At 54.7% G+C, this 27,028-nt stretch overlaps 15 protein-coding genes and 1 non-coding gene across 16 annotated transcripts, besides 1 other annotated feature; 12 read left to right on the top strand and 4 right to left on the bottom strand.

Moving 5' to 3' along the window:
- Positions 1–13: 13 nt before the first annotated feature.
- Positions 14–1,741, bottom strand: SRP68 (signal recognition particle subunit SRP68; the record flags this gene model as incomplete). The annotated part of the gene is made up of 1 exon (NM_210751.1): positions 14–1,741. The coding sequence occupies one exon, from the start codon at positions 1,739–1,741 to the stop codon at positions 14–16; it is 1,728 nt and encodes a 575-aa protein (NP_985397.1).
- A 320-nt stretch (positions 1,742–2,061) lies between these two features.
- Positions 2,062–3,036, top strand: HUT1 (UDP-galactose transporter HUT1; the record flags this gene model as incomplete). Its single annotated transcript, NM_210750.2, has 1 exon — positions 2,062–3,036. The coding sequence occupies one exon, from the start codon at positions 2,062–2,064 to the stop codon at positions 3,034–3,036; it is 975 nt and encodes a 324-aa protein (NP_985396.2).
- Positions 3,037–3,363: 327 nt separating this feature from the next.
- RBD2 (putative rhomboid protease RBD2) lies at positions 3,364–4,149 on the top strand (the record flags this gene model as incomplete). Its single annotated transcript, NM_210749.1, has 1 exon — positions 3,364–4,149. One exon carries the CDS (start codon positions 3,364–3,366, stop codon positions 4,147–4,149), a length of 786 nt encoding a protein of 261 aa, NP_985395.1.
- Positions 4,150–4,208: 59 nt separating this feature from the next.
- MRPS17 (mitochondrial 37S ribosomal protein uS17m) lies at positions 4,209–4,907 on the bottom strand (the record flags this gene model as incomplete). The annotated part of the gene is made up of 1 exon (NM_210748.2): positions 4,209–4,907. The coding sequence occupies one exon, from the start codon at positions 4,905–4,907 to the stop codon at positions 4,209–4,211; it is 699 nt and encodes a 232-aa protein (NP_985394.2).
- A 387-nt stretch (positions 4,908–5,294) lies between these two features.
- On the top strand, positions 5,295–6,611 carry AGOS_AFL157C (uncharacterized protein; the record flags this gene model as incomplete). Its single annotated transcript, NM_210747.2, has 1 exon — positions 5,295–6,611. One exon carries the CDS (start codon positions 5,295–5,297, stop codon positions 6,609–6,611), a length of 1,317 nt encoding a protein of 438 aa, NP_985393.2.
- Positions 6,612–7,532: 921 nt separating this feature from the next.
- SEO1 (putative permease SEO1) lies at positions 7,533–9,227 on the top strand (the record flags this gene model as incomplete). Its single annotated transcript, NM_210746.1, has 1 exon — positions 7,533–9,227. One exon carries the CDS (start codon positions 7,533–7,535, stop codon positions 9,225–9,227), a length of 1,695 nt encoding a protein of 564 aa, NP_985392.1.
- An 81-nt stretch (positions 9,228–9,308) lies between these two features.
- Positions 9,309–13,280, bottom strand: SGS1 (ATP-dependent DNA helicase SGS1; the record flags this gene model as incomplete). Its single annotated transcript, NM_210745.2, has 1 exon — positions 9,309–13,280. One exon carries the CDS (start codon positions 13,278–13,280, stop codon positions 9,309–9,311), a length of 3,972 nt encoding a protein of 1,323 aa, NP_985391.2.
- Positions 13,281–13,632: 352 nt separating this feature from the next.
- Positions 13,633–13,640: a sequence uncertainty (sequence of low quality; region difficult to PCR/sequence; plasmids, PCR products, and sequence from other strains confirms the basic structure; number of C's may be slightly different).
- A 556-nt stretch (positions 13,641–14,196) lies between these two features.
- GAL4 (galactose-responsive transcription factor GAL4) lies at positions 14,197–16,143 on the top strand (the record flags this gene model as incomplete). Its single annotated transcript, NM_210744.1, has 1 exon — positions 14,197–16,143. The coding sequence occupies one exon, from the start codon at positions 14,197–14,199 to the stop codon at positions 16,141–16,143; it is 1,947 nt and encodes a 648-aa protein (NP_985390.1).
- A 326-nt stretch (positions 16,144–16,469) lies between these two features.
- Positions 16,470–18,959, top strand: AGOS_AFL161C (AFL161Cp; the record flags this gene model as incomplete). Its single annotated transcript, NM_210743.2, has 1 exon — positions 16,470–18,959. The coding sequence occupies one exon, from the start codon at positions 16,470–16,472 to the stop codon at positions 18,957–18,959; it is 2,490 nt and encodes an 829-aa protein (NP_985389.2).
- Positions 18,960–19,166: 207 nt separating this feature from the next.
- On the top strand, positions 19,167–19,952 carry MRPL24 (mitochondrial 54S ribosomal protein bL28m; the record flags this gene model as incomplete). Its single annotated transcript, NM_210742.1, has 1 exon — positions 19,167–19,952. The coding sequence occupies one exon, from the start codon at positions 19,167–19,169 to the stop codon at positions 19,950–19,952; it is 786 nt and encodes a 261-aa protein (NP_985388.1).
- Positions 19,953–20,408: 456 nt separating this feature from the next.
- On the top strand, positions 20,409–20,936 carry AGOS_AFL163C (60S ribosomal protein eL36; the record flags this gene model as incomplete). Its single annotated transcript, NM_210741.1, has 2 exons — positions 20,409–20,424; positions 20,650–20,936. The coding sequence occupies 2 exons, from the start codon at positions 20,409–20,411 to the stop codon at positions 20,934–20,936; spliced, it is 303 nt and encodes a 100-aa protein (NP_985387.1).
- A 716-nt stretch (positions 20,937–21,652) lies between these two features.
- On the top strand, positions 21,653–22,237 carry AGOS_AFL164C (AFL164Cp; the record flags this gene model as incomplete). The annotated part of the gene is made up of 1 exon (NM_210740.2): positions 21,653–22,237. One exon carries the CDS (start codon positions 21,653–21,655, stop codon positions 22,235–22,237), a length of 585 nt encoding a protein of 194 aa, NP_985386.2.
- A 94-nt stretch (positions 22,238–22,331) lies between these two features.
- On the top strand, positions 22,332–22,360 carry AGOS_AgSNR11. The gene has a single exon (NR_149359.1). It is a non-coding gene; the product is annotated as an AgSNR11 (small nuclear RNA).
- Positions 22,361–22,523: 163 nt separating this feature from the next.
- Positions 22,524–22,808, bottom strand: CMC4 (Cmc4p; the record flags this gene model as incomplete). Its single annotated transcript, NM_210739.1, has 1 exon — positions 22,524–22,808. The coding sequence occupies one exon, from the start codon at positions 22,806–22,808 to the stop codon at positions 22,524–22,526; it is 285 nt and encodes a 94-aa protein (NP_985385.1).
- A 304-nt stretch (positions 22,809–23,112) lies between these two features.
- AGOS_AFL166C (AFL166Cp) lies at positions 23,113–23,496 on the top strand (the record flags this gene model as incomplete). The annotated part of the gene is made up of 1 exon (NM_210738.1): positions 23,113–23,496. The coding sequence occupies one exon, from the start codon at positions 23,113–23,115 to the stop codon at positions 23,494–23,496; it is 384 nt and encodes a 127-aa protein (NP_985384.1).
- A 194-nt stretch (positions 23,497–23,690) lies between these two features.
- AGOS_AFL167C (uncharacterized protein) lies at positions 23,691–26,948 on the top strand (the record flags this gene model as incomplete). The annotated part of the gene is made up of 1 exon (NM_210737.2): positions 23,691–26,948. One exon carries the CDS (start codon positions 23,691–23,693, stop codon positions 26,946–26,948), a length of 3,258 nt encoding a protein of 1,085 aa, NP_985383.2.
- Positions 26,949–27,028: the final 80 nt, after the last annotated feature.

Here is a 27,028-nt window from a genome sequence, read left to right as displayed (position 1 = left end):
TGCTACATTAAGGTTAACGGAAGATCCCAAAGATGCCTCTTTTCCGCGGTTGTTCGGTCTCTGCAGCCGGAGTGACCGCAGCCGAAGTCTGTTCGGGCGGCACAGCGGAAGATTCGCATCCAATATAGTTGAAGGCTAGATCGAATAAAGTAGGTTTGGCGCTGACCGGCATCACCCGCGGACGTAGCGGGAACAAGTTCCCCGTGTAAATGTTTGCGTAGTCGATGAAGGTATTAGTATTCATCTTCTCCAGCAAAGACAATTCATACTGTTGGGCGGGCCGCGAAGAGTTACCAGTGTATTCTGCCAACGCTGCGACGCTTCGGCAACTAGATTCGAGTGCCTTCTGGAGCTCTGAAACATTATCTAGGATGTTGAACGGATCGAAAGCGGTGTCGCGGGGCATAGCGGACATGGCAGTTCTCAGATTCTGCATAGAACCGGCATATAGAGCCAGTGCCTCCTGATGCTTGCCTTCCTCTTGGTAAAGGGGAGCGAGCCCGCGGCCTACAAGCTGCGCACGGTAAAACACCTTGACAAGCTTCAGATATGCAGTGAGCTCATCGTCTGAGTAGACACCGGGTAGACCCATAGCCTCCTCTGCATGGGTGATTATGTTGTTGATGACGTGGTTCAGCTGCTTGTACTTCGTGAAGCGAGCGGTCCTGCGGCCTTCTTGCCATTCGACCCACAGAGGTTGCAACAGCGCAACATCGCGGCCCATCGTCGCGCACAAGTAGTTGAATTGGAGGTATGTGAGCAATATCTGGTCGTCCTCTCCCTCATAGTGCACACCTTCCTCCTGTCTGCGCTCCATTGACTGCCTCTGGGCATCAATTGCCGCGTTCCACTTCAGTACGGGGTCGTCGTGCTCTGAAACTTGGGTCGCATCCTGGGTTTTGATTTCGTTCAACAAGCGCGCCACGTTGGGCTCGTGTATTTGCGCGTTATAGGATCTCCACTTCACCTCTGTCTGCAGCCCGCCGTCTGCAGCCGCAGCACCCTCGACGGGTAGCTCGTACCCATGGGCTAGCAACAGCACAAGAAGCGGGTCGTCTTTGCGTGTATTAACTACCTTCGCTGTGAAGGCCTGTAGCTCTGCGGATGAAAAGCATTGCGCATGCTGTCTCAGCATGTAGTCAAAACGGCCGTTTATCGTCGCGACTGTCTCCGCTGCAACTTCGCCCTCTGTACACAGGTACTCCAGAGCAGCCACTGAAAGTGCCAGTTCCTGTGCGATCCGGTCTGAGTCCTTTCTGCGGCTATGCTTCCCGTGTACCAGGTACTCTACACGCGCCAGCTTTTCGTAGACCAGCAGCTCAGCCCGAACGACCCACCGCCCTTCGTCCGCCGTCATCTCCAGCAGCTTCCCCGCCGTGCGCCACGCCTTCTTCAGCCTCGTCGTGAGCAGCCGCCGCTCGGACTTCTTCAGCCAGCCACGCTCCCGCGCCCGTAGCTTCAGCGTCTCCGCATACGCAATGTCCCGCTCCGCATGCAGCAGCATCGCCAGCCCATGTAGACGGTTCCGCTGGTATTCTGCAGCCCCTACCTTCGAGTATTTCTCTTTTGCCGAGTATCTCCGCGTGTCTCTGGTGGTGAGCTGGAGTCGGCGCCGCAGACTCATCAGTTTTGCGTTCAACTTCCCATGGTAGTGCCGGTAATCGTCGTAGTCCTCCAGATACTGGTCACTCCGCACGCCGTACGTGGCGCGCAAGGGCGAATACTTGACAGCTGTAACCATTGCGCCAATATACCCTCAGCTTGTAAGTCACCCATGAAGTTGCGTAGTGGACACTTAAAAATTTTACTGAACCATATCTAGTCACGTGACGGATCTGATCAGCTGCGGATCCCGCTTAGGAATGCTCACTGCGTGTCAATCGTCGAAACCGCAAATCGAATGCCCTGTTCCTTGCTCTGGTTATCTTCGGTCATATCCCCTTGCCTCCTACGTGTCGTTTACGTTATCGTGGTGATACTTAAGGCCCAGAGATCAAAAATGTTGAAACATCGACGTCGACAAAGAAGTCATCTGAAAACCATAGGTAGCTATTCGGGTCAATGGGGTCGCAGGTCAGGTTGGTTATCGCCGTGTGTGGAATATATGCGACGTTCTTAACGTGGAGTTTGGCGCAGGAGCCCTTGACGACGTCGGTGTGGCCAAACTCGGCAGCCAGGTTCAGTCACTCGAGCTTCATCGTGCTGTGCCAGGCGCTGACGGCGGCGGTGGTCGGGCTTTGCTATCTGAAGGCGCAGCGGAGCGGCTACGGGGCGCGGGAGTTCATACGGAAGCATTGGGCGGATGTGGCAGGGATCTCGCTGACGCAGGCGCTGTCTGCGCCGGCCGCGAACCACTCGCTACAGTACGTAGACTACGTGGGGTACATGCTAGCGAAGAGCTGCAAACTGCTGCCGATCATGCTGGTACACGTGCTGGTCTACCGCACGCCGATCGGGCGCGACAAGGCGCTGGTGGGCGTGCTCGTGAGCGGCGGCGTGGCGCTCTTCACGCTGGGGGGGGCAGAGAGAAAGCAGGGCGAGGCGTCGCTGTATGGGCTCGGGATGCTCCTGGTCAGTTTGTTTCTGGACGGGCTGACGAACGCCAGCCAGGACCGGCTGCTGCGCCGCCCGGCGAGCAAGAAGATTACGGGCGCGCATCTGATGGTAGCCCTCAATACGGCCATCGTGCTCTGGAACCTGGCCTACCTGGTCCTGTTCGACCGGACGCAGTGGCAGGGCAGCCTGCAGCAGCTGCACGCAGACCCAGCCATTCTGACCTATCTGTTCACGTACTGCGCATGCGGTGCCCTGGGGCAATGCTTTGTGTTCTTCACACTAGAGCATTACAGCTCGCTGGTGCTCGCAACCGTCACCGTTACCCGCAAGATGGTCTCCATGCTCCTGAGCATCGTGGTCTATGGGCACAGCGTCAGGCCGGTCCAATGGCTCGGCATACTGGTCGTCTTCGGGGGCATTATCTGGGAAACCGTGAAGAAGGGCCAGCGCGGCTCCGGCCAAAAGTCAAAGCAGCATTGAGAGCCAGTTGCAGACGTGTGGCCGCCGCACCTGATATATATTCCATATTGCATAGCACTCATCTCACCACAGCAACCAGGGCTGCACAGAGGAACGTCCCACGATGCAGTACAGTGTTGCCGGCACCCGAGGCCGGGCCAGGGGCTTGCATCATGGCTACTGGTCACAGCAACATCGCTGTGGCAAGGGCATCGAAGGCATCGAGGCATCTTGTGTGGTGAACACCGTGCACCACACTGTATACTCCGAAGAAAGGGTTTTGATGGGCAACTGGCGAGGCATAGTCCACTGCCACGCCCAAGCAAACTGCCACTTTGATTGAGCAAGATGGATTGGAAGTCGATGTTACGGACCGGGGTCCATAAGCCGGGCGCTCTTACTGCAGGCTTGTCGGTGTTCCTTACGCTTGTGTATGTGCTGAATTGGGTGTTCCCAATCAACGAGAAGATCCTGTTGGATCCGGGGGCGCTTAGGAAGCTGCAGCTGACGCGGCTCTCCCTCTATCCACTGGCGCACCTGTCAATCTTCCATTTGCTGTTGAATCTGATGTCGCTGTTTGTGCCGCTGTCGATGTTCGAAGCGTCACACGGGACGGTGTTTACGGGAATCACGCTCAACCTCCTGGCCATTGTGACGGGCGTCGTGTACTGCTTAGTTGGCATGTTGTTGTACCCAAACGTTTACGTAGGCGGGGCGAGCGGGTGGTGCTTTACGCTGTGTGGCTACTTCGCAGTGCAGGAGGCGGGCTTCCGCCCCCACTACGAGCTCGCAAGTCTGAAGATGCCGACCCTATATATCCCGCTGGTGTTCCTGGTACTTGTCACGCTGCTAATGCCCGGCTCCAGCTTTGTCGGCCACCTAATCGGGCTTGGTCTAGGGTACCTAATTGGCTTCCGGGAGCGCTGGCTCCAGATGGCGACGCCGCCCGGCTGGCTCATCGTCAAGATTGAGACCTGGCTTGACCGGTGGATAAGTATGATCCCGTCCGTGGTCAAGTACCATCGGGAAAGTTCAGTGGACCGCACAGCAGGCTACACCCCGCTCTACCAGGAGAGCGAGCTGCCGCTGCACAACGACAACTTCCCAGGCCAGGGCAGAGTCCTGGGCCCTTGATTTCTAGTGAGTTCTTATTGTATATACAAGCAGCTTTCGTCTGTTACATATGTGCCCAGCTAGTTGAGGAGATCCGCCGTGATATGCTTGCGCAGCAGGTTCTTGCGCGTGTGTTTCTTCAGCTCCTCCGGAGCCTCCACGTTTTTGGACCGCAGGTAGGCATCTGCCGCGGCCTGGTCCTGCATGTATGCCTCCAGCCTACTCAGCACGTCTTCCAGGCGTGTGCGCTGCCGCATCACCTCCTGCTCCATGGCGGTCACGTCCAGCTCCAGTAGCTTCTGCAGCGTGTCAGGCGTGAACTCGCTCACGCCGTAGCGCTCCCGGATCGCCGCGACTTCCGGGCTGTCCAGCGTGCCCTGCGTGTATGCCTCCTGCAGCGCTGCCACGTCTGCCACCAAGGTGGTCCCTGCTGTCGTCCGCTGTTCCCTCCGTTCCAGGAACGCCTGCGCCCGCGCTGCCTCATCGGCCCGCACCGCCCGCTTCGCATCCGCTTGGAACTCCACCTGCCGCTGACCCTGGTTCTTCAGGATTTCCGCTACTGAGAAGTACTTGCGCCGCGAAAGAGGCCGTGTCGCCTCGATCCGCACAACATCGCCCTCCCTTGCGCTCTCGCCCTCATCGTGCACTAGATAGTCCTTGCGGTGCATCATCTCTTTATTCAGCCGCTTGTTGAACACTTTGGTCTCCACCCGTACCTTCACCGTCTTCTGCATCTTCCCATGGCTGATCACAAGCCCCACGAAGTTCTGCCTCGCCATTGTAGCCTTCTATAGCCTATATGTCGACACCGTCTATCTTCACCATCCTTTCACTAGTCTTCGAGCTGGCAGAAGTAAAAGGGCCTGCAAAATTTTCCATATTGTGTCACGTGATTACACGTGATTCTTCCGGTGTATTCCTCTACCAGGTGAAGAAGCTCGCTATGTAGCTATGCTGATATCAAGACTTCGTGGGGTGGTCATGACGGGGTATTAACGGTGTTATCGTCTACGTACGTTCAATCTGTGGCAGAGCAGGTGTTGCCGTGAAAGAAGAACAAAGATAGTCAAGTGAAAAACCGTGAATCGAAGCCTTAATTGAATCAGCAGCGTAGTGGGAGCCCAGGGCGCGGCATATGGGAATTGGGCAGGACGTAGTCATTGGAAATGGATTACAGAGGCGGCAAGCGAAGTTCAATTTCATTCGGCAGCTACCAAAGGCCGATGGAGCAATTCCAGAATGCTGGGGGAGGGATATATCAGCGACAGTCGCCGATGCTGTACCACCCGCGGTCGCTGGAGGTGGGGGCGCCACATGCATACTGCGCTGACCTGCCATCGCCGCAGTTTGCGGTGGATTGGGATGCGTGCGACCGGGTGGCCATTGGGTCGTACAAGGAGGACGCATTTAACAAGCTGACGGTGCTGCAGGCGACGCCTGATTTGTCGCACTGGGATAGCGTGGCGCAGGCGAGCGTGATATACCCGCTGTCCAAGATACAGTGGATGCCGAAGGGCACGGGGAAGCTTGCAACGTGCTCGGACTCGCTGCGGATATGGTCGGTGGAGGAGCAGCTGCACGAGCAGCTGAACCTGTCGCTGGTGAAGTACGGCAAGAGCTTGGGGGAGGTGTCGAATGGACGCATGCTGGGGCAGCTACCGCCGGTGACGTCGTTTGACTGGAATGCGCTGGACACAAACCTAATTCTGTCGAGCTCGATTGACACCACCTGCACGGTGTGGGACCTACAAGCATCGAACTACGTTAAAACACAGCTAATTGCCCACGACTCGGAAGTGTTTGATGCGAAGTTTCTGACACAGTCCAGTAACCTTTTTGCAAGCTGTGGCGGCGACGGCTCAGTGCGCGTCTTTGACCTACGCTGTCTGGCCCATAGTACAATCATCTACGAGCCCCAACAACAAGTGCAGGGCCAAACGCCGTCGCAGACACAGGTACATACACTAGCAGCACATGAACAGGATGGCCAGCTGCAAAAGAACAGCCAGAGCTCTGCCCTGTCGAGCTCGGCAAGCTCATCTCTCGGAGCATTGGATAATTGCGCGTTACTAAGGTTGGAGCCTTCTCCATTCGACCCAAACATCCTTGCAACAATTCAGCAGGACTCTAATGTTGTAATAATACTGGATATGAGGTACCCTGGCTCTCCTATGCTCCTACTGGAAGGACATGCTGCGCCTGTCAACCAGTTGAAGTGGCACCCCTCCAAGCCAAACGTGCTAGCTACATGCGGTGACGACTGTCAGATACTGTACTGGGACCTGCTGGAGCTACTCAGCGCAAGCCAGGTCTGGACAGGGCTGACACAGCAACGCTGGTCGACCACTAGCACGGTACGCACACTTGAAACACCGCAAATGTCATATACCGCACAATACGAGGTTAATAACTTTGTATGGCGTCCTTCGGGCGATTGGATCGGGTATACCGCGGGCAAAAGATTCTATAATATTAGAATGTAGCTCGGGCATCTTCCACTACGTGCGAGTTTGCATCAGTCACGCCATTCTATAAGGGCCATCTCATCCCCGGTAGGCCCTCCCAGACTCTGCCGCCTGTTACATGCTACGCAATGCATAGTTAGATACGCACCATCGCTGTCGTTGCTCCTGAAATCTTTCCGAAAAAAGAGCCTCTAGCCAGCATTTTGTATAATACGAGGACCCACCGCGACCCGCGGGTGATATATTATTCACCTTCTCTTTGCTTGTTATATCGCGTTAACTTACATCAGCAGTGACAGCTATCATTGTACTAATATATAGGTGAAGTCAGCCATTAGGAGACTTATCCGTGTAGTGGAAGACTAATGGGTCTAGGCGGAGTCTGAGACATGCTCCTGGCTGAAATTGACCTGTTCTCCGCGCAAGCGCCACCTTTGTTCAAGTACACAGAGCTGAAGATCTCGAGTCGTGGATACTAATCGCTTGAAGTCATCAAGACAATCCATGCTTTACGTTTTTTCTCTCAAGTCTCGAAGCACAATACCAGGCAAGCTTCGCGTATACACGGATGTCGTACGCCAAGCCACGGTCTGTTGAGATGGTAATCGCACCTGACTTTTACGCAATCGGACCTTGCAACAGTGGCATTGCTTCACCTGGAAAATGACTTAATTCTTAAGTAATCAGTGTGGCTCTTTGTTGCGAGCGGTTAAAGCGGTAATGATAGGCCGCTTGCCCGAAACATCACAGTGCTGCAATAGTACAAGCACACAGAGATCGGCGCTCTTACGTAGTAGTGGCAGATAAGCTTTGTAGGGCGCTTCAAGGAGAACAGCGGCATTGGCCACTGGAAGGCATCAGTAGTCAATGTGGTGACTCTACTTATTGCTATAGGTATTATAAAAGGGAGTGCGTACTCCTCCTTGTGACAGCCCGCCTATGCCTGCATTAGAGCTCATGGTCGACATTTTGAAAGAACTGGTAGTACAGCCCTGGCGAAGGCTAAAATGGGGGTTTATACCTGTTCGAAGGAGGCTTGAAGAGGATGCTGGGGGTGTAGCAACTACAACCGAAGACGGGTCACTGAAGGAGAGTGGTTTGCAGAAGACAACGAGTCTAGATACATTCACTGAAGAAAAATACGAATACCGCGATGAGAGTAAGAGACCGTGGTGGAAATATCTTGATGAGCAAGAATACCGTGTTACTAAAGCACATGCAAGCAAAAGGCGCTCTTGGAGCTGGTTTGGTACGGCCACATCAAAGGCGGAAAAGAAGCTTTTGTTTAAGTTAGACGTTTTATTGGCTTTTTATTCTTGTCTAGCATATTGGGTGAAGTACCTCGACACTGTGAATCTCAACAATGCATACGTATCAGGCATGAAGGAAGAATTAGGCATGAGCGGCAACGATCTGGTCAACACGCAAGCCATGTTCACAGTTGGTGCAGTTATATTTCAGCTGCCATTTATATTCATTTTGAATAAGGTGCCCTTGAACTATGTGCTCCCGGCGCTCGATCTGGGATGGTCTGTGCTCACGCTAGGTGCCGCCCATGTTAATAATGTGGGTCAATTGAAGGCTATCCGCTTTCTGATTGGCGTCTTTGAAGCGCCTGCGTATCTTTCCTATCAGTACTTGTTTGGATGTTTTTATAAGCACGATGAGATTGTACGTCGTTCAGCATTTTATTATTTGGGCCAGTATGCAGGTATTCTCTCCTCTGGCGGTATTCAATCCGCTGTATCTGCAACGCTGGATGGAAAAAATGGATTGTCAGGGTGGAGATGGAGCTTCATTATTGATGCAATAATTTCCATAATTGTTGGTATCATAGGATTCTACATGCTTCCGGGCGACCCAAATAATTGCTACTCAATATTCCTGACTGACGATGAAATTAGGTTAGCCAGAAGAAGGCTGGAGGAGAGTAATATTGACAAATCTGATTTTTCCTCTAAGATCTTTGACAAACAACTCTGGAAGAATATCATGACTGACTGGAAAATATATATCTTATCGATATGGAATATTTTCTGCTGGAATAATAACAACGGACCTGCTGGTGCGTACCTTTTATGGATGAAGTCATTAGAAAGATTTTCTACGCCCAATCTGAATCGCTTATCCATGATTACACCTGCTCTAGGCATGGTGTATCTTATTTTGACGAGTCTAATTGCAGATTTGGGACATAGTAGATTGGCTGCTATCCTTCTCACACAGGTGTTTAACTTTATGGGCAATGTCATTCTAGCTGTGTGGGACGTCTCTGAGAGCGCAAAATGGTTTGCTTTTATGTTGCAATACTTTGGTTGGGCTATGGCGCCAGTACTTTATTCTTGGCAGAATGACATATGTCGGCGAGACGCCAGAGCGAGAGCAGTAATTTTGGTGGTGATGAATACCGTGGCACAAGCAATGCAGGCATGGATTAGCGTGTTAGTTTGGAAGACGTCAGAGGCGCCTAGATTCCTAAAAGGATTTACGTTTACTTCCGTGGATATATTTTGCTTGTCCATGTGGACATTCGTTGTTTTATGGTTCTATAAACGCGATGAGAGGATGCATTGTCGGGAAAATAACGTAATAATAGTCAATCCTAAGAAAGACGAAGGCAAACCCCCCGTGTAAAGAATAATGCTACTCGGTAATACAACGCAGTTACGCCAGGATGTAAAAGCAGGGATCTTAGAGCACAATGGGCTGAGATGATCATCGTATTGGCCGGCGACCTCCGCTTTTTGAGCTTTTCCTGTACTTCCCGCGCTTTGGAGGCCTATACGGTTTAGACCTCTTTGCTGGTGTTTGTGATGCTCGTTTATTTGGAGATACTGCCATCGTTTGTCGGAGTTGAGATAAAATTTGTTGATCCGCAGTTTCTTGGTCACGGCTTGCGGCGAAGAATTCGGATCTGGGACCCTCAAATGAAGAGGTTTGTGTATTATTGTTTTCTTTAGGTCTTTGGTGTCCACTTGAAGAGGCAATGGATGCCCTTTCTCGTTTTAACCTGACTAATGCATTTTTAAAATATTTAAATTTGGACCCCAGTTGCATATTGGGACTCATTTGGTCAAAGTCCCATTGTGTTTGCGGAAGTAATAGTGCCATTTGTTTAAGTACATCTGGAGGAATAAATGAATCGGAACTATCGTAGCCGTAGTCCTTCGTCTTTCGTGTAACAATATTATGCAGCTTAGTATAAGATGCGCTAATATGTCTCTGTGTGTCTGCAGGGTGACTGGAGAAATTTTGCATAGCGCAGTCCGCCTTACTAGTCTTGCCCGAGGTAGTATACGGTGTATCTTGGTACCTATAGTTACCAATTGCCGACAACATGGCATGTGCTTCATCATTTGCTTTGGAGGTCGCAGGCACGTTGGCAGACGGCGCAGTAACTAAATTTGGTTCCCCACTAGCACTCAAAGGCCTGGAGATTAAATGGTTAATTGCAAACTGCATTTTAACCTTCATATTGCCCCTCAGTAGTTGATTGGCCCTGGGACCGAGTTTAACATAATTAGAGGCGAATCCCCGACCATTCAATACAGAGTATTCCTGCAAAATTTGAGATGTTATCAAATGGAAGAATATGCGTTCGATATCCGACTTTGTCATCCTTTTACCGAGGCCATGGTAATGCGACTGGTCATGACACATCTGGATAACTTTAGCATTTTTGGAGCCCTTATAGATATCCTGACAGTGGATAAGTGTTACTTTGTCACCCTCCACTGATTGGACCAACTTCGTTATTTGTAGCGCCTCATCGGTAACATCGCGTTCTTCGTATTCTACGTTACTTCCGTTTTGACAATTATCGCAGTTTTTAGAGCATTCTTGGGAAGAGAATTGCTCATTGAAGTACGATAGAACCAATTGTCTCCTGCAGTCTGTAGTATTTTCACAGTACTGCATTACCTGCTGCAATTTAGTCAGGTGTTTTTCCTTATTCTCCCTATCAAGATTCTTATCCTTCTGGATCATGGACTGTATATTACGCACATCTCTGAAAGAATAATACATGATACAATAAGAATACTTCCCATCTCTTCCGGCGCGACCAGTTTCCTGGTAGTATCCTTCCAACGTACGTGGCACAGTGTAGTGATAGACAAAACGTACATCAGGTTTATCTATACCCATGCCGAATGCAACTGTAGCACAGATGACCTGAATTTTGTCAGACTGCCACTGCTGCTGGATTGCTAGCCGTTCATCAGGCTCCATACCAGCGTGGTAATATGCGCAGCGAACACCGCTGTCCTGTACTATTGCTGCTGTTTGTTCGCAGGAATTTTTAGAGTGACAGTAAATTATCCCAGTTTGTCCCTTGAACCTGGTCTTTATTGAATGGGATATATCCTTGAGAGAATTTTTATCTTTGCGCAATACTTCATAATATAAATTGCTTCGATTAAAGCTCTGTTTCAGGAATACAGGTTCCTTCAAATGCAGATTATGGATGATATCCATCCGAACCTGCTCGCTGGCGGTTGCCGTGAGCGCCAGCATTGGAATATCGGGGTATTCCACTTTAAAAAACTTTAACTCCTTGTAATCCGGTCTAAAGTCATGTCCCCAATTGGAAACACAGTGCGCTTCATCCACAACGATCCGGGCCAACTTTTTGTCTCGATAAAGCTTTTGGATCGCGTTCCTACATTGAACGGAAGCACTTACCATCTCTGGCGAGATGTAAACTAAGTCCAATAGGCCGTTGATAAAAAGATTAAAAGTCTGCCGCCTTTGTTCAGCGGTGCCCTTCGAGCTGAACATACTGGCTTTGATATTTTTGGCGAGCAGATGTTCCACCTGATCATGCATGAGCGATATCAAGGGAGAAATTACTATCGTCGTCCCATGAGTACATCCTGCTTTGACAATTGCCGGTAATTGGTAGCACAATGACTTACCACCACCGGTTGGCATCAGAACAAATACGTCTTTTCCTTGTAGGGTTGCGTTCACTGCTTCCAGCTGGTTTGGCCTAAAACCCGGCAGTTTGAACACATTATGCAATTTATGGTATAGCTCAGCTGACCACGGATGCGTGAGAGCATGCGGTTCAGAAGTGTCCTGTAGAGCCTCTGGCCCACCTGCATGAGGTGTAGGCAATTCTTGAATTTCGATAATCGAAAAATCGTCGTCTTCTAGGAAGTCCTGGTTAGCATTAAGAAACCCCTCAGTCTTCAATGTGGGGAGAGCCGATTGTGTGGATGTGGACACGGTATTTCCAAGGTCCACTGTCGAGTCCAGGGTCTTCTCGGAGATAATTTTGAGATCATCATCTAATTCCTTGATGTCGTTTACTGGTGTCTGGAATTCCCGCTCGTGGTTAAAAGCCTCCAGGTCGCTGTCTGATAAGTCGCCTACTATTGGCTCAATTTCCTCCTCCAGTTCAGCTTGAGGGCTGGTGGGCTGGATGCTATGCAATATGGGGTCGGCAAATAGATCCTCGTCTTCGTCTTGGTCTAGCAGATTAATCTCGGGGATACTATCCTCCTGCAAAAGATCCTCGGAAGGCTCCCTCTGAAATGAAGAATTAATTACTATTTCCTGCGCTGTACGTTCAGTATGTACATGATCATCCCGCGGCAGTTTCTGCGCGCTACCCTGATGCGCAGCATAATCAGTTTTCTGGGAACAGAGCTGGGAACATGTGAGCGCCTGTGACTGTGTGTTCGAATAGGGACCGTCGTGCGTCGTTTCAGCAGCGGAATTAAAGACATAGTCTTCGTCCCCGGAATTGCCATCTTGCAGGTAATTTTCCAGGCCATCTGCAATAAACTCGCGGTCACTTGCATGTATTTCGTCGTCCACGTCCTCGTCCATGGTACTGAGAAAGTGCGAATCCTCGGTTTCAGCCTCCGCAGTCGCGTCGCTGTCGTCAGTCGCGCCGCGCAGGGCCCCTGCCCTGGTGCGGAACCCCACGTCCTCGTCCAGCGCCGGAACCCTGTAACTGACCTCCTGCTGTCGCAGACGGAGTCGCCGCTGCACGCGCCGCTGCGCTATCGCCCGGGGCTGCTCTTCTCCGTCAGATTCATCGTCCGTCTCAATGGCAACCACCTGTGCCGGCCGCACCGCCCGCGTCCCCCCCGCGGGCTCGCTCCGCGCCGCAAACGGCAGCCCCACAGCCGCCACACTCGACCCCAGCGAGCTCTCCATACGGTTCAGCGGCGCCTCCGCACGCCGCACCTCGTCTGCAACCGTGTCAAGAGCCGCCTGCACGCGCTGCAGCTGCGGGGGACGCGCGCGCTGCGCGCCCTCCGCGCCCTCCAGCAGCGCGCACTTGCGCTGCAGCAGCGCGCACTGGCGCTTCAGCAGCCGCACCAGCGCATACGCCTGCTCCGCCTGCCCCTCGCCCCCGCGCGGCCCGCCCGCCCCTGCCGCCCGCTCCGGCGATGAGTGCACGCTGCACGCCGCCCAGCCTGCGCCCGTCTGCGCCGCGCTCCCGCGCGCTGCCCTGGCCTCCTCGGCCCCACCGCCCGCACGTGCGCCGCCCCCTTGCCCGTCCGCGCGCCCGTCCGCCCCGCCGCTCTCCTGCCGCGCCCGCTTTCCGGCCGCCCCGCCGCCCGTCCCCCTCAGGAACCCGAAGATCTGCGTCCCATCCGGCGTGCACACCCCGCTTTCCTGCGCCCACCGCACCTGGCTTGCCAGACTCGGAAAGCACCTGCTCCTGGTCATCCTTCACCTGTGTTGGGCCTCTGCTTGCTTTGTTTACCGTTCCAAGTGCAGCTTCACCAAAACGCGGAACAACCTAATCTGTCATCGCCAACGAACCCGCCTTGTATCAGATCCTTGCACTCGTAGCCACTGTCCTGGAGCGGGTCCTACGCCTACGTAGCTTTCCGAGTGCCTGGTGAGGGTTCTACTCACTTATCTGTACTGATTTACAGCGTATGTGTTGCCATCCGCGGCGAGAAGCGCGAGGTCTCGGAGGTAAGTCCCCTCTGCCAGATTCGGCGTCGTAGCATCGCTTCTAAGTGACGCACCGAATCCAGATATCAGGGCATCGGTGACCGCTTACCCAAGGTTTGGGGGGGGTGCGCTGGAGCAAAGACTCGGTGGCAACGCGGACGCGCAGCCGGACCCTACGTCAGTTCCATAATAGGAACATGAGGTCGCGTGAGAGTATCTTACAACCCGTTTGTCCAAGCGCGGAGCGGACTATCTTTATAGGGCTAGATGCATCGGAGATGTTACGTCAGTCCCGGAAAGCTGAGGCAGAGGCCGCAGTCAGACATGCGTGCACGGCCAAGTAGCCGTTACGGAGGAGCAGAGTTGCAGGGCGGGGACCTATACATTCGAGACGCAGCCAGATGCGGCGCAGAGCAGGCTAGAGATAGTTCCGCGGGGTGCGGGTGGTCCGAATGGGGTCTGGCATATATAGACAGGGGCGAATGGCAGCCGTCCACCTTGCGCGTGCGGATTGCAAGGCTGAGCGCTGGACGCAATTTGCATACGTTTGACGGAGCGTGGGGCAACAGCACAACGAGCCAAGGCGATACAGAAATACGCCGGGCTTTCGCACGTTGGTACACACAAGCTGCCGGAATTGGAACTCGAAAAGACGACACGCGGGCGGCGGCGGGGACACGGGATGAGGCCTCCAGTGATCCAGGCTTGCGACTCATGTCGCCGGAGAAAGATGAAGTGCTCCAAGACGTTCCCGAAGTGCGCGAAGTGCCGCGAGGACAACCGGGTGTGTCTGTACTCGCCCAAGATCCGGCGGAGCCCGCTGACGCGGGCGCACCTGACGGAGGTGGAGACGCGGCTGGGACAGATGGAGCAGCTGCTGCGAAATGCGTTTGTGGACCTGGACGCGGACACGCTGCTGAAGCACCGGCACGACCCGCAGCTGCGGGAGATCCTATTCGGGCGGACGGTGGACATCGGGGCGCTGAGCCGGACGGACGAGTACATGGCAAGCCCGCTGCCACCGCTGCGGCAGGCCGAGTTCCAGTGGTACGAGCGCCGGGACCTCCTGACGGGGACGGGCTTCAACATGAAGCAGTCGCCGCTGCATAGCCTGGTGGCGGAGGCCCAGCAGGAGGGCCTGATGGCGCGGCCGTCGAAGTACGAGCGTATGCAGCTGGAGGAGCAGAGCACGACGCTGCGGTACATGCAGGCGTACTTCGAGCACTTCCACTGGCTGTACCCAGTAGTGGACGAGCACGAGTTCTACCTGCTCTACGAAGACCCGAGTACCGCGCCCGACGCCTGTCTCTGGACCGGGCTGGTCAACGTGGTGCTTGCGCTGGGCGCGTGGTGCGCCGGGGCGCCGCCCGCGGCGCACGTGTTCTACTACGATAAAGCGGAGTCGCACGTGCTGGGTCGCATGCTACGGACGGGCGACCGCGTGCTGGCTATCGCGCTGCTGCTCATGGCCCACTATAACTACATGACGCACCACCGTAACACGGCATGGATGCTGCTCGGGCTGGCGTCGCAGCTGGCCACCTCGCTCGGGCTGCACCGCGATCTCCAGGGGCTCCCGCCGAAGCAGCGGACGCTCGCGCAGATCCTGTGGTGGGGCATCTACTCGACCACCACGCAGGTCGCTCTGGAACTGGGCCGCCCGAGTCCGCTGCCCCGGATCGGGCACACCGACGTGCCCGTGCCGGATATGACCAATCCGCTCTACTCGCACCTCGCCAACGAGGTCAACCTGGTCATCCAGCTGCAGCGGATTATGCATGTGCCCAATCCGAGCGTGGCGGTCTGCCTCCAGTGGTACCAGACCGTCAAGGACTTCTACCACAACATCCACCCCGGTGCCGGCGACGACAGGGACAGCTACCTGCTCCCCCGCGAGGCCACCGACGAGCAGCCCAACCGCCTCTTCTGCAAGTACCGCATCACCTGGAAGTTCCACATCTGCGTGGTCAGCATCCTGTTCAACTCCATCATGGGGAACGTCCCCAACGTGGACACCAACTCCTGCTACTCGATGTGTCTCAAGTTCACCAACGATATCATCAACTCCATCGCGACGTTTTTTAACACATACAGCCTTCCGCACCTGCTCTCGTGGTACTCCATCAACTACATGATCCGCGCATCCACCGTGCCCCTCTACTGCCTCAACAGCCCGCCGCCGAAGACCTCGGATCTGGAGTTCCTGCTTCGCTCGCAGCTCATCGCCACAAAAGACTTTCTCAAGAAGTTCCTCCCCGAGTCCAAGCTCGCGCTCCGGTACTCCGACATGCTCGCAGACGCGTGTAACCGCGCCTCTCTGCGTAGCCACTCGCCTTGTATCGGCTCCGTCGAGCCTCCGCCGCTGGTGCCGGAACCCGCGGCCTTCTCTGCATTTTCGGCCCCGCATTCCCCCACCGCGCCCTGCGCCGACACCTTCTCGGACCTCCTCCCCTTCTGGAACCGCCCTGCCGGCAAGGCCGATTCTCCACTGCTCAATCCGAATCAGATCTCCGCCGCGGCTGACTGTTCTGCCATGTTCGACGATATTGCCACTCTCAACAGCCCAGACTTATACACTACGGCTGTCAAAGACCCCGGTACAGATTCGCCGCTCACCGACACCGCCTAGCCTGATGGCTGTTCCTAAATACTTTACATACTGTAAGATTTACTATTTGCCGCCGCGAAGTGGCACATCGATGCCTGAGCTGTCACCGATATCAACCTGTCCACCTGTGCGCGCCCGTTGTTACGTCTGAAACCTCGTTTCGGACAGTGTCAGTGTCAAGAATGAGCAGAGATCGAGTGTTGGTTTGACACACGAACGGGAAAAAAACACATAAAGGGGGCAGGGTAGCTGCGGATTTGGGTTTATGTGCACATAACATCACGTCAACACACTGTCTTGCAGTGAGCGGTCAGGTTGGAGCAAGGTGGAACTGCAAGACCATTACGATGGTAGAAGCGGGCGCGAAGATCAGCAAAGGAGGAACGCAGCAGGCGGCGGGACACGGGCTTGAGGGTTACGCCAGCGATGGGTCTACCGATTTACGGTCCGCGGGCGCGGCGGAGCACGAAACACAAGACAGCGCAAAGGCGCAGGAAAATGAGGCCAGCGCGAACTCGATGGACGATGGGCTCGAACTCGGGCGGCGCGGACAGGGGGTGTCGCCGGTGCTCACTCCGCCGACGGAGGAAGAAGGCGATGCGCCTGCGCAGAAGAACAGGCGGCAGCGGCTAAAAGAGCGGAAGGCCACGGCGGCAGCAGCGGGCGCGTTGCCGGGTATAGGGCGGGCGCGGTCCGGGTCGGTGAAGGAGGGCGGGAGCCCGAAGGCTGCCGGTGCGGAGTCGCCACGCAGGGGAGCGGGTGCTGCAGCCAAGGACGCCAAGATTTCGGAGCGGGCTGAAGGGGCGGGCAGTCCGCAGCAGCGGAAACAGGGGACCGGTGCGGCGGCGCCAGGCAGCCCGCCGCGGCGGAGGCTGGAAGCCGCCGAGCCTCCGGCGACTCCACCGCGGCGCAAGCAGGCGGAGGGCGAGCAGAGCAGGCCCGAGGGCGAGCAGGGCAGGCCCGAGAACAAAAATAAAAAGGCGAAGGACAAGCACGACGACCTTCCCACGCGGGGCCCCGGGACGCGCAGGCCGCAGGTGCGCGCGGTGCCGCCGCCGCTTTCCGAGGAGCTAAAGAACGAGGCGTTCCGCAAGACGCTGGAGCGCGTGGAGACCGTGGCACCGGAGGTGCCCCTGCAGGCGGCAGAGCAGCGCTCTGAGCCTTCCGACTTCGACTTGATCATCAACCGCCTGCGGGTGAACGCGCAGGAGTACATGTCGCAGGATGAACAGGCGCAGGAGAACCTGCAAGAGGGAGTGCGACAGCTAAAGTCGAGTTACACGGAGTTCTTGCAGACGATACAGCCGGAGGAGAAGAAGAAGGGGGATGTGGAGGAGCTCGACGAGGAGGAGGAGGAGATGCGCAAGATTGATTGGCAGTTTTGGACATCTGTAGTGAACAACTTTGCTACGGTAGCCAAGAACGACTCGGCGAAGCTTGAGGAAAAGGTCAGCGACGGTATTCCGAAGCAGATTCGGGGCATCATCTGGCAGCTCATTTCGAACTCAAAGTCAAAGGAGATCAGGCAGCTCTACCAGGACTTGCTCCAGATCCCGTCCGAGCACGAGAAGGCGATCCAACGCGACATATCGAGGACGAAGTTTATCCCGGTCGACAAGACGGAATCCTTGTTCAACGTGCTCAAGGCGTATTCTCTCTTCGACCCAGAGGTGGGGTACACCCAAGGGATGGCCTTTGTCACGGCTCCTTTGCTCATCAACGTGTGGGAGGAGGCCGATGCGTTTGGCCTGCTAATCAAGCTAATGAAGAATTACGGCCTCCGCGAATTCTTCCTTCCTGATATGCCGGGTCTTCAGTTGAAACTCTACGAGTTCGACCGTCTCCTCGAAGAAAACTCGCCTCAGTTGTACAACCATCTAATCAGGTTGGGAATACGCTCTTCCATGTACGCTACCCAATGGTTCCTGACTCTCTTTGCTTACAAATTCCCGCTTGGCTTCGTACTCCGCATTCTCGATGTTATATTCGTGGAAGGTATTGAGTCGCTTCTAAAGTTCGCAGTTATCCTTATGTTGAAGAACGAGTCGGTTTTGGTGCAGTTGAAGTTCGACAAGCTGTTGGACTTTTTGAAAGATGGGCTTTTTAACTATTATCTAAAGGAAAATGTCAGGAAGCGGCAGGAGGGTAAGGAAGACACCAATGCCATACAAAATGCAGAGGTTAGCGACTCCTCCTCCAAAAGCAGTACAGTGGGCTCCGAGATCCTTGGTGTTGAATACAACATAAACGTCTTCATACAGGATGCTATCCGCGAGGTGAAGATCACGCCGATTCAGCTTAGAAGATACAGTTCCGAGTACGAGGAGATTCACCAACTGGAATTCCAGCGCGAAGCTCAGTATGAAGAAATGCGTATAAAGAACCGACAGCTACAGCGCGAGGTGCGCAAACTGGAACATGACTACACCCTCCTTAATCGCGAGCACATAATGCTTGCGAACGAATTGATACAGAATAGGTTAAAGATAGAAACGCTCAACGACGAAAATAAAGATCTAAAACTTACAGTTGACGTTCTCAAGCGGCATCTTTCGGACGAGATGAGGAAACAAACCTTACCCAATCCAGACGCACAGATCCCCACCGACTTGAAGGAGGACTTAGAAAAGACTATGCAAAGAAACCTAGAGGTCATGAACCAGAACCAGGAGTTGGAGGATAAGGTTACGGCGTTGGAACGCCAGGTTAAGCAACTAAAGAAGAACAGGGCCAATACCTCTGTCGAGCACGGGGAGGACTCCTCATCGGAACCCCGCGTTCGTTCTCACATAGTGACACCATCCATCAGTAGCTGGACGTTTAAGAAGCCATGGTAAAGGCTTGGCATTGCACTTGATATATAGAGCTTGCTTTTACTATATAGATGTCCTCTCGGTACCTTTTAAATTGTATTGCATTTAGTTTGTGTTACGAATATCATAGAAAACGGAAAGCTGAGGTATTGCGAAATCATGTTGAAAAATCTTGCTGCTGAGTTCACCGGATTACTGCGCATAGCTTAGAAGAGCATCAAGGGTAATACAATGGTGCTGCAGGCCTTCACTGGTGTAGGGCTAGGCTTCAAGAGGAACTTTTCGTCGGGTTTGCACCTCTTGCGGGCTTGGAAGCAAATTGAGGTCCGCAAGCTGGCCAAGCAGCCGGAATACAAAGTTGGGGATGAGAAGCCACGGTACATACCAAGCAAGCGGAAGACCGTCCCGGATTATAAGTACGGAGAATCGCGCATTTTCAAGCAGAGCAATAATGGGTTGTATGGAGGCTCTTTCATCCAGTTTGGCAACAACATTTCGGAGTCGAAAACCAAGACCAGAAGAACCTGGCTGCCCAATATTGTTCGCAAGTCGCTATGGAGCGAGGCATTGCAGAAGGACGTGCGGATCAAGCTAACCGCAAAGGTCTTGCGCACGATCTCGAAGGAGGGCGGCCTGGATAACTACCTCACGAAAGACAAGTCCGCCAGAATTAAGGAGCTCGGGCCCAAGGGCTGGGAACTGAGGTACCGTGTCTTGGTAGCGCGCGAGCGTCAGCTGAACCCACCCCACAAAGACGCGCAAGCCATCACGACTGAGGATGGCCGCACAGTGACTGTCTACTACGAAGTGCCGCTGAACGGCACCACCTTGCGGATCACCTGCGGCCGCCGTAGGCTGCTGTTTCATCTATTCAACAGAGAGCATCGCGAACACAAGGCAGATGGGCTTCACCTCACCTTCAAGTCCTTCTTGGACAAGCACAGAGACACCCCTGTCCCGGACATCGTCAGCCGTCTGGTTGCCCTCGGTCACAGCATGGAAGAGCTGACCGTTTGATGGACGCTCTCTCCGCCATGGAGACATCTACAACCACGTGTATATAATAAACAGTTGCAAACTGCATGGAGCGCTAGTGATGACTTATCTATTATCTTGATGAGATCCGCCGTGAAACAACAGTCATATTATTTACACCCATACATTGTGAGTTACACCCACACATATTCTCCGGCTTGTTTTTGTGCAGGCAGACGTCCGTTCTAGGCGGAGCCGCACGTCGGCGCCCTGCCTAGCTCTACCACCGTGGGCGGAGAGCTAGGCAGACGCCAGACCCCAGGAGTGTTAACGCTGCGCCAGGGCAAGTTTTGGCGGAGATTTGGGGAAATTTCAGTATCCGGGTAAGAGCTGTACGAAAAATTTTTGGAACTGTACGCTCATCGACGTAGACAAGTTCACTTGGATATTATTTCACACTCTTCGATTACAGAGTTCACGGAAGACTTCAAGTTAGCTATGGCTGTTAAATCTGGTATGTGGATGAGCGTATCCTGGAGATATACATGTTAAGCTGGCGGGTGGGCATGGGCATGCGACAGCATGCCATCCATGGCCATGCCAAGTGCTCGAGGGCCAGGTACCGCGGGGATAACGATGGTACCACGGCTCCTGCGTGGCTATTCATGTTGCAACTCTCCCAAGATCACGGTGCTGTGGGAACCGTGATACCTAGCGGACATTTACTAACTATTCATAGGTATTGCTGTTGGTTTGAACAAGGGTAAGAAGGTCACCCCAATGACCCCTGCTCCAAAGGTCTCTTACAGAAAGGGTGCCTCCTCCAAGAGAACCACCTTCGTCAGATCTATCGTCAGAGAGGTTGCCGGCATGGCCCCATACGAGAGAAGATTGATCGACTTGATCAGAAACGCCGGTGAGAAGAGAGCCAGAAAGGTCGCCAAGAAGAGATTGGGCACCTTTGGCAGAGCTAAGGCTAAGGTTGAGGAAATGAACGAGATCATTGCTGCTTCTAGACGTCACTAGATCACATAGGTTTTGGTAAGTGTATTTTGTAACGTATATCATCATTCCGAATCTCTATTAATAGGCTATCTTATCTTGCGGTGCTGTGCGCTCGTCGTAGCACAGCCTCCTGTCCGTGCGCCAGTTCGGCCTGGACAGAAGGGTATCACTGCTTGCACCGCGACCCGCGGCCGGCCCTGCTCCATTAAGTTGCCCACGCGCTACAATGGACTGGTGCAGATCGCGTATGTCCCCATCAGCAACGCCCTTGCCCCCATGGCGTGATGGGCATGCGGCAATTACCATCATGCGTCGCCATGTGCTCAGCGGCTGACCCCAGCTAAGGGCAGGGTCCACCATCCTTATGGGGAATTGGCCCACGATGCGGTACGTGGCTGCTGTCGCACCCCCGCACCCACACGTGCTCACGAGTCTTCTAGATCAAACAAGTACACGTAACGGCTTTGTCGCTTCTCAGCAGATAATATCACCGCATTCCTGCTACCAACAGACTCCAACTTGTAGACCCATCGCCAGGAGCGATGCATTAGTCCCTCGGTCCCGCCTAGCATCTCTGTCCGGCCAAGCTGCCGGCTGTCCGACTACAAATTTCATACTAGTGAGGTCAGCCGGGCATACGCCCCAGATCGCCAGTCATGCCGTAGACTGAACTACACGTCGCGGCAGCCGCAAAACGCACACAGCCCGCCTCTAGCAGATTGCATAAGACAGCAACCATGTACAGCACCTCTGTCCGCACGGTTCAGCCGTGCGTCACCGCGGCTCGCCGCCTGCAGCAGACGTGGGCGCCCCCGACCTACTTCAACACACCGGCGCAGGCGCCGCGCGCGCAGGCCGCCCCAGCACGTAAGCCGCTGCTGGAGGGCGCGCTCTTCGTCGCCGTCGGTACGCTGGCCTTCTTCGCCGTGGACAACTACCGCGAGCGCACAGCGGCAGAGGTTCGCCTGCAGAAGCAGCTGCTCGAGTCGCAGCGCATGCACGAGGTCTTCACCCGCCAAGTCAATGCCGCCCGCCGCAAGCGCGAGCTGCAGGTCCTCAACGAGCGCAAGGCCACCCAGATCCGGCAGATGAAAATGGCCCTGCACATCGCGATGCTCCGCGAGCAGCTGCATGACCGTGGCGTCGAGGCTGTCGGCGTCGACCAGGTCCTCCAGGAGTTCGACCGCCACGTCCGCATGGAAAACAGCATCAGCAACGTCAGCGGCACGTCCCTGTGGGTCGTCGATGACGCCCCGGCGAAGCCCTACGTCCCCAATGTCCGCGATTACGACCCCACGGGCACCCCCGCGGGCACCTCGTAGGCCAGCCCTGCCGTCGGCCCTAGTGTTACCCGGGCCTAGCCCGCATATATAAGCCGCCCGCGCACCCTCTGATCTCTTACTTTTCCTACTCACCAATGTCTTTAACAGACACCCAGAGTCACGGCCGGCAGCCTATCTGCCGTGCTGGCGCCATGCCCCGCCCCTGGTACTGGCCCGCTCGTGCTCGCGGTAGTCTCACAGCAACGGAGCTTGCTCCAATTGGGCTGCATTCTCCCGACCACAGTCTGTTTGTCACGTGACTCTCAGCCGTCCCGAATGTACATTTCTATTTATCTACTTCTTGCCGCCTTGCCGCCACCACATCCGGTGCCGGGCAGCACACCGACCGCGCATCGCGGCCCTCGCGTTCGTAGAACTGCGCACAGCACGTGTACAGTGCCTCCACTGCCGCCGCGCAACGGCCCTCCTCGTACCCTGTGCGTTTCAGACATGCCTGGATCGCACATGCCTGGGCCTTGCATGGGGGCTGTCCCTCTGCGCTGCGCCGCCTATTGTCCATGTTTTGTGTTCTATCTGTTGGCCGGTACCACGTTGTTGTACCAGAGTACATTGTCGCGGTGACCCCGTGTAATGTCACCCCGTGGGCCACAGATGACCCTGCCACATGCCTCATTTCTTTGACCGCACCGTGCCGCGAGACCGCCCACATGGGCCGTGCGCACTCCGACGACACCCACGGGGCGGCACTGCAAGGGTCGCAGGTGCGGATGAGTCAAAACAAACCAGGTGTGGCGCTGGGCGGGTGAAAATCGACTCATAGAGACATCGCACAAAACACCCAGGTGATGCATGGGCATCGCGTATATATAGCAAGTAGCGGGGCCTGCGGGCCCCAGGTCCGCCGCCGATCAGCGATGCACAGCGACTCCCCAATAAACTACAGCCCTCTCGACACATATAACGCCGGCGCGGCGTGGCAGCACGCGCTGCGAGCGGCCCCGCTCTGCGAGCAACTGCCGCAGCTGTCCAACACGCCAGACGAGCTAGACGACATGTGCTACGATGAGCTGGATATGTACGCCGAGCTGTCGGGGCTGCCCCCGCCGGGCTCGGTGGGCGACGAGGACATTTTCGCGCTGGACGAGGACGCGCAGTGCGCGGCCGGCCCCGGGCCCAGCGCGGCGGCGCACCCGCTGCCGCGCATGATCGACGTGACCAAGGGCTGCGAGCTGCCGGCGGACATTGAGTTCGCCAACGCGGCACGGGACAACTACCGGCTGTGGCTGGCGAGCGTGTAGCCCCTTGCATGCTCGCCCCGGGCTGGGCGCAGCGCATATATCATGATACATACGGTGTAAAGCAATATACGGATACGGCATTCAGCTGGGCTGAGTAAGCCAGATTGGTATCTCGCAACGGCGAGGGGCCGGGATTGCCGCGGCGTATATATACTGCGGCCGCGCGATCCGGGCCGGGTCCGCGGCAACCAACGATGTCACGTGTGGATACCAGCGACCTGGTAGGCGTTACGGTGGAGGAGCAGCGGCTGGCGGAAAACCGGCAGCAGAGCAAGTACTGGCTGAAGTGGGGGCCGTATCTGTCGGAGCGGAGCTGGGCGACGGTGCGGGAGGACTACTCGTTTGACGGCGACGCGTGGCGGCACTTCCCGTTCGAGCAGGCGAATGCGCGGGTCTTCCGGTGGGGCGAGGACGGGATCTTCGGCGTGAGCGACAACCGGCAGCTGGTGTGCCTGAACGTGGGGATGTGGAACGGGCGTGACGAGCTGCTCAAGGAGCGGATGTTCGGGCTGACCGGGCCGCAGGGCAACCACGGGGAGGACTGCAAGGAGCTGTACTACTACCTGGACAACCTTCCGAGCCATGCGTACATGAAGGCGCTGTACAAGTACCCGTTCAAGCGGGCGTTCCCGTACCAGGAGCTTATTGCGGGCAACGACGCGCGCGGGTACGCGGAGCGCGAGCTCGAGGTGTACGAGCTTGACGGGCTGTACCGCGAGGCGGCGACAGGCGACACGCCGTACTACGATGTGGTGTTCGAGATGGCCAAGGGAGACGAGAACCCGGACGACCTGAACTTCCGGATCACGGTGCACAATCGTTCGAAAACCGAGACCGGCGAACTGTACTTGATGCCGCAGGTGTTCTTCCGAAACACGTGGGCCTGGAACACCAAGGGCGAGGAGTCTGCCAAGCCTCGGCTGCACCAATCACATCGCAACGTGGTGACAATTGAGCACGCGAAGTACGGAACCCGGAGGGCTATCTTTGCCCCCTCTCCGGGCTGGTTTGACTCCAAAGACTCAGAGGATATTGAGCCCGAGTTGCTATTCACGGAGAACGAGTCGAACCTCAGAAAGCTGTTCAACGAGCCATCCAATCCGGCCCCCTACACGAAGGACGCATTCGACGAGTATGTTGTCCATGGTAACACGGGGGCGGTGAATCCCGCGCGCGAAGGCACCAAAGCCGCCGCACTTTACCACTTCCCGAAAATCCCTCCCAATGACTATGTGACGGTGCGGTACAAGTTTACGGACGAATGGTTGCCTAGATATAACGAGGAGTTGGTCATTGACGAGGAGGCACACGATGCTGTGTTTGACCGACGTGAACAGGAAGCAGAAAACTTCTACTGGCGTATCTCCCCCGTGCCTATACCCCCCGAGCTGCGCAAAATACAGCGGCAGGCGTTTGCCGGATTGCTGTGGTCGAAACAATTCTACCATTTTATTCATGAGCAGTGGTACGAAGGAGATCCGCTGGTAAAACCCCGCCCTCCTCAGGACAGGGCGAACGGCCGCAATAAGCAATGGAAACACATGTATACGGATGATATCCTATCCTTGCCGGACAAGTGGGAGTATCCGTTTTTCGCCTCGTGGGATACAGCATTCCATTGTACACCATTGGCGATGATTGACCCCGATTTTGCCAAGCGCCAGCTTGATCTCTTGACGCGCGAATGGTACATGCATCCAAATGGGCAAATACCCGCCTACGAGTGGAATTTCAGCGATGTGAATCCCCCCGTTCACGCATGGGCTGTCTACCGTGTATTCAAGATTGAAAGAAACATCTATCATCGTGAGGATCGCCTGTTTTTGGAACGGGTGTTTCAAAAACTATTGTTGAACTTCACTTGGTGGGTCAACAGGAAGGACTCTGATGGTAATAACGTCTTCGAAGGCGGGTTTTTGGGGCTGGATAACATTGGGGTCTTCAACCGTTCTGAGCCATTGCCTACAGGAGGCAAGTTGGAGCAGGCCGACTCCACCGGTTGGATGGCCTTTTTCAGCTTGCAGATGTTGAATATAGCGTTGGAACTCGCAAAGGAAAACCCAGTCTACGAAGATATTGCCTCCAAGTTCTTTGAGCATTTTATCCTAATTAGCGATGCGATGAGCTTTAGCTATGGCAAGAGTTACAACGAGGGCGAGCCAGAAAAGTCTCAAGAGGGATACCTATGGAACGATGAAGACAAGTTTTATTACGATGTTATCTCATGGGGAGGGCCTTTCAAGCAGCAACTCCCCATTCGGTCGTTAGTCGGCTTAATACCGCTATACGCTAGTATGACTCTTGAACCCGGTGTGCTTGATAGATTTAAAAGTTTTAAAAAGCGTGTGGAGTGGTTTATAGAGCATCGTCGTGACATATTTGACAGAAATATTGCATCCATGGAGAAAAGAGGTGTGGGTGAAAGGCTTCTACTCTCGCTTGTGAATAAGGAGCGGTTAGAGGCTATTCTACGGCGTATGTTGGATGAGACTGAGTTCCTTTCTGATTATGGGATACGGTCTCTTTCGAAATATCACGAAGAACACCCCTTTGAGATGGAAGTCGGTGGAATGAAGTATGTTGTTAAGTACTTGCCTGGCGAATCTGATTCTGGGATGTTCGGAGGTAACTCCAATTGGAGGGGACCAATCTGGTTTCCTACCAATTTTTTGTTGGTTGAATCTCTTCAAAAGTTTTTCCTGTATTACGGGTCAGATTTCAAGGTTGAATGTCCTACTGGCTCCGGAGAATTCTTAAATTTGGCACAAGTCGCCGAAGAAATATCACACAGGCTGATTCATCTATTTGTGCCAGATGCCAATGGCCTGCGAGCAGCATACTACGGGGACCATGCAGAGTTCTTATCCAAAGATGAACACTTTAAAGACTTGATCCCTTTTTTCGAATACTTCGATGGTGACACTGGTAGGGGCTTGGGCGCATCACACCAGTGTGGCTGGACTTCGCTTGTTGCGAAGTGGATACATGATGCCGGTGCTTCGTGTCTGAGACTACCAAGGACTCCGAGATCTCACACCTCCATTACAAACCTTGGTGAAGCGACGCCAACCGGGCACTCTCTTCTGCCCAAGCTCTCGCGCCGTAAAAGCGGCAGGTCCTTGATCAATCTGACAGGTACCCATCTGGAACTAACAGAAGAGGAGAAAATCTTGCACACTATGGGAACCATGAATTCCAACTCGGCAACGACCGAGGATTCTTACAAAGATGGACAGACAGGTCTGTCCAGTCCCAAACTGGCAGCTGCCACTGGCAGCAACAGCGAACATGGTTTAGATGGTGCAGATTCGGCTCATATGTCTCTAGAGGGTATCCGCATGCATGCTCAAAGGGAGAATAGCCTTATCGCGCAGCTCAAGGAGCGGCTCAAGAACCTCACCGCCGCGGGCGAACTTTCTGCCGATGAGGAGGAAGAACTTGAAACTCACTAGATTACACGTGGCGTGTCGCACGGCTGGAGTGATTTTCATACACGCATAGACGATGGTGAACTGTGCGTTATATGTATAGG

The sequence above is a fragment of the Eremothecium gossypii genome, chromosome VI (genome assembly GCF_000091025.4).
Source record: "Eremothecium gossypii ATCC 10895 chromosome VI, complete sequence".
Lineage (NCBI taxonomy): Eukaryota > Fungi > Ascomycota > Saccharomycetes > Saccharomycetales > Saccharomycetaceae > Eremothecium > Eremothecium gossypii.
The sequence above is the reverse complement of the archived record's forward strand: the minus strand, read 5'-3'. Positions and strand labels throughout refer to the sequence as shown.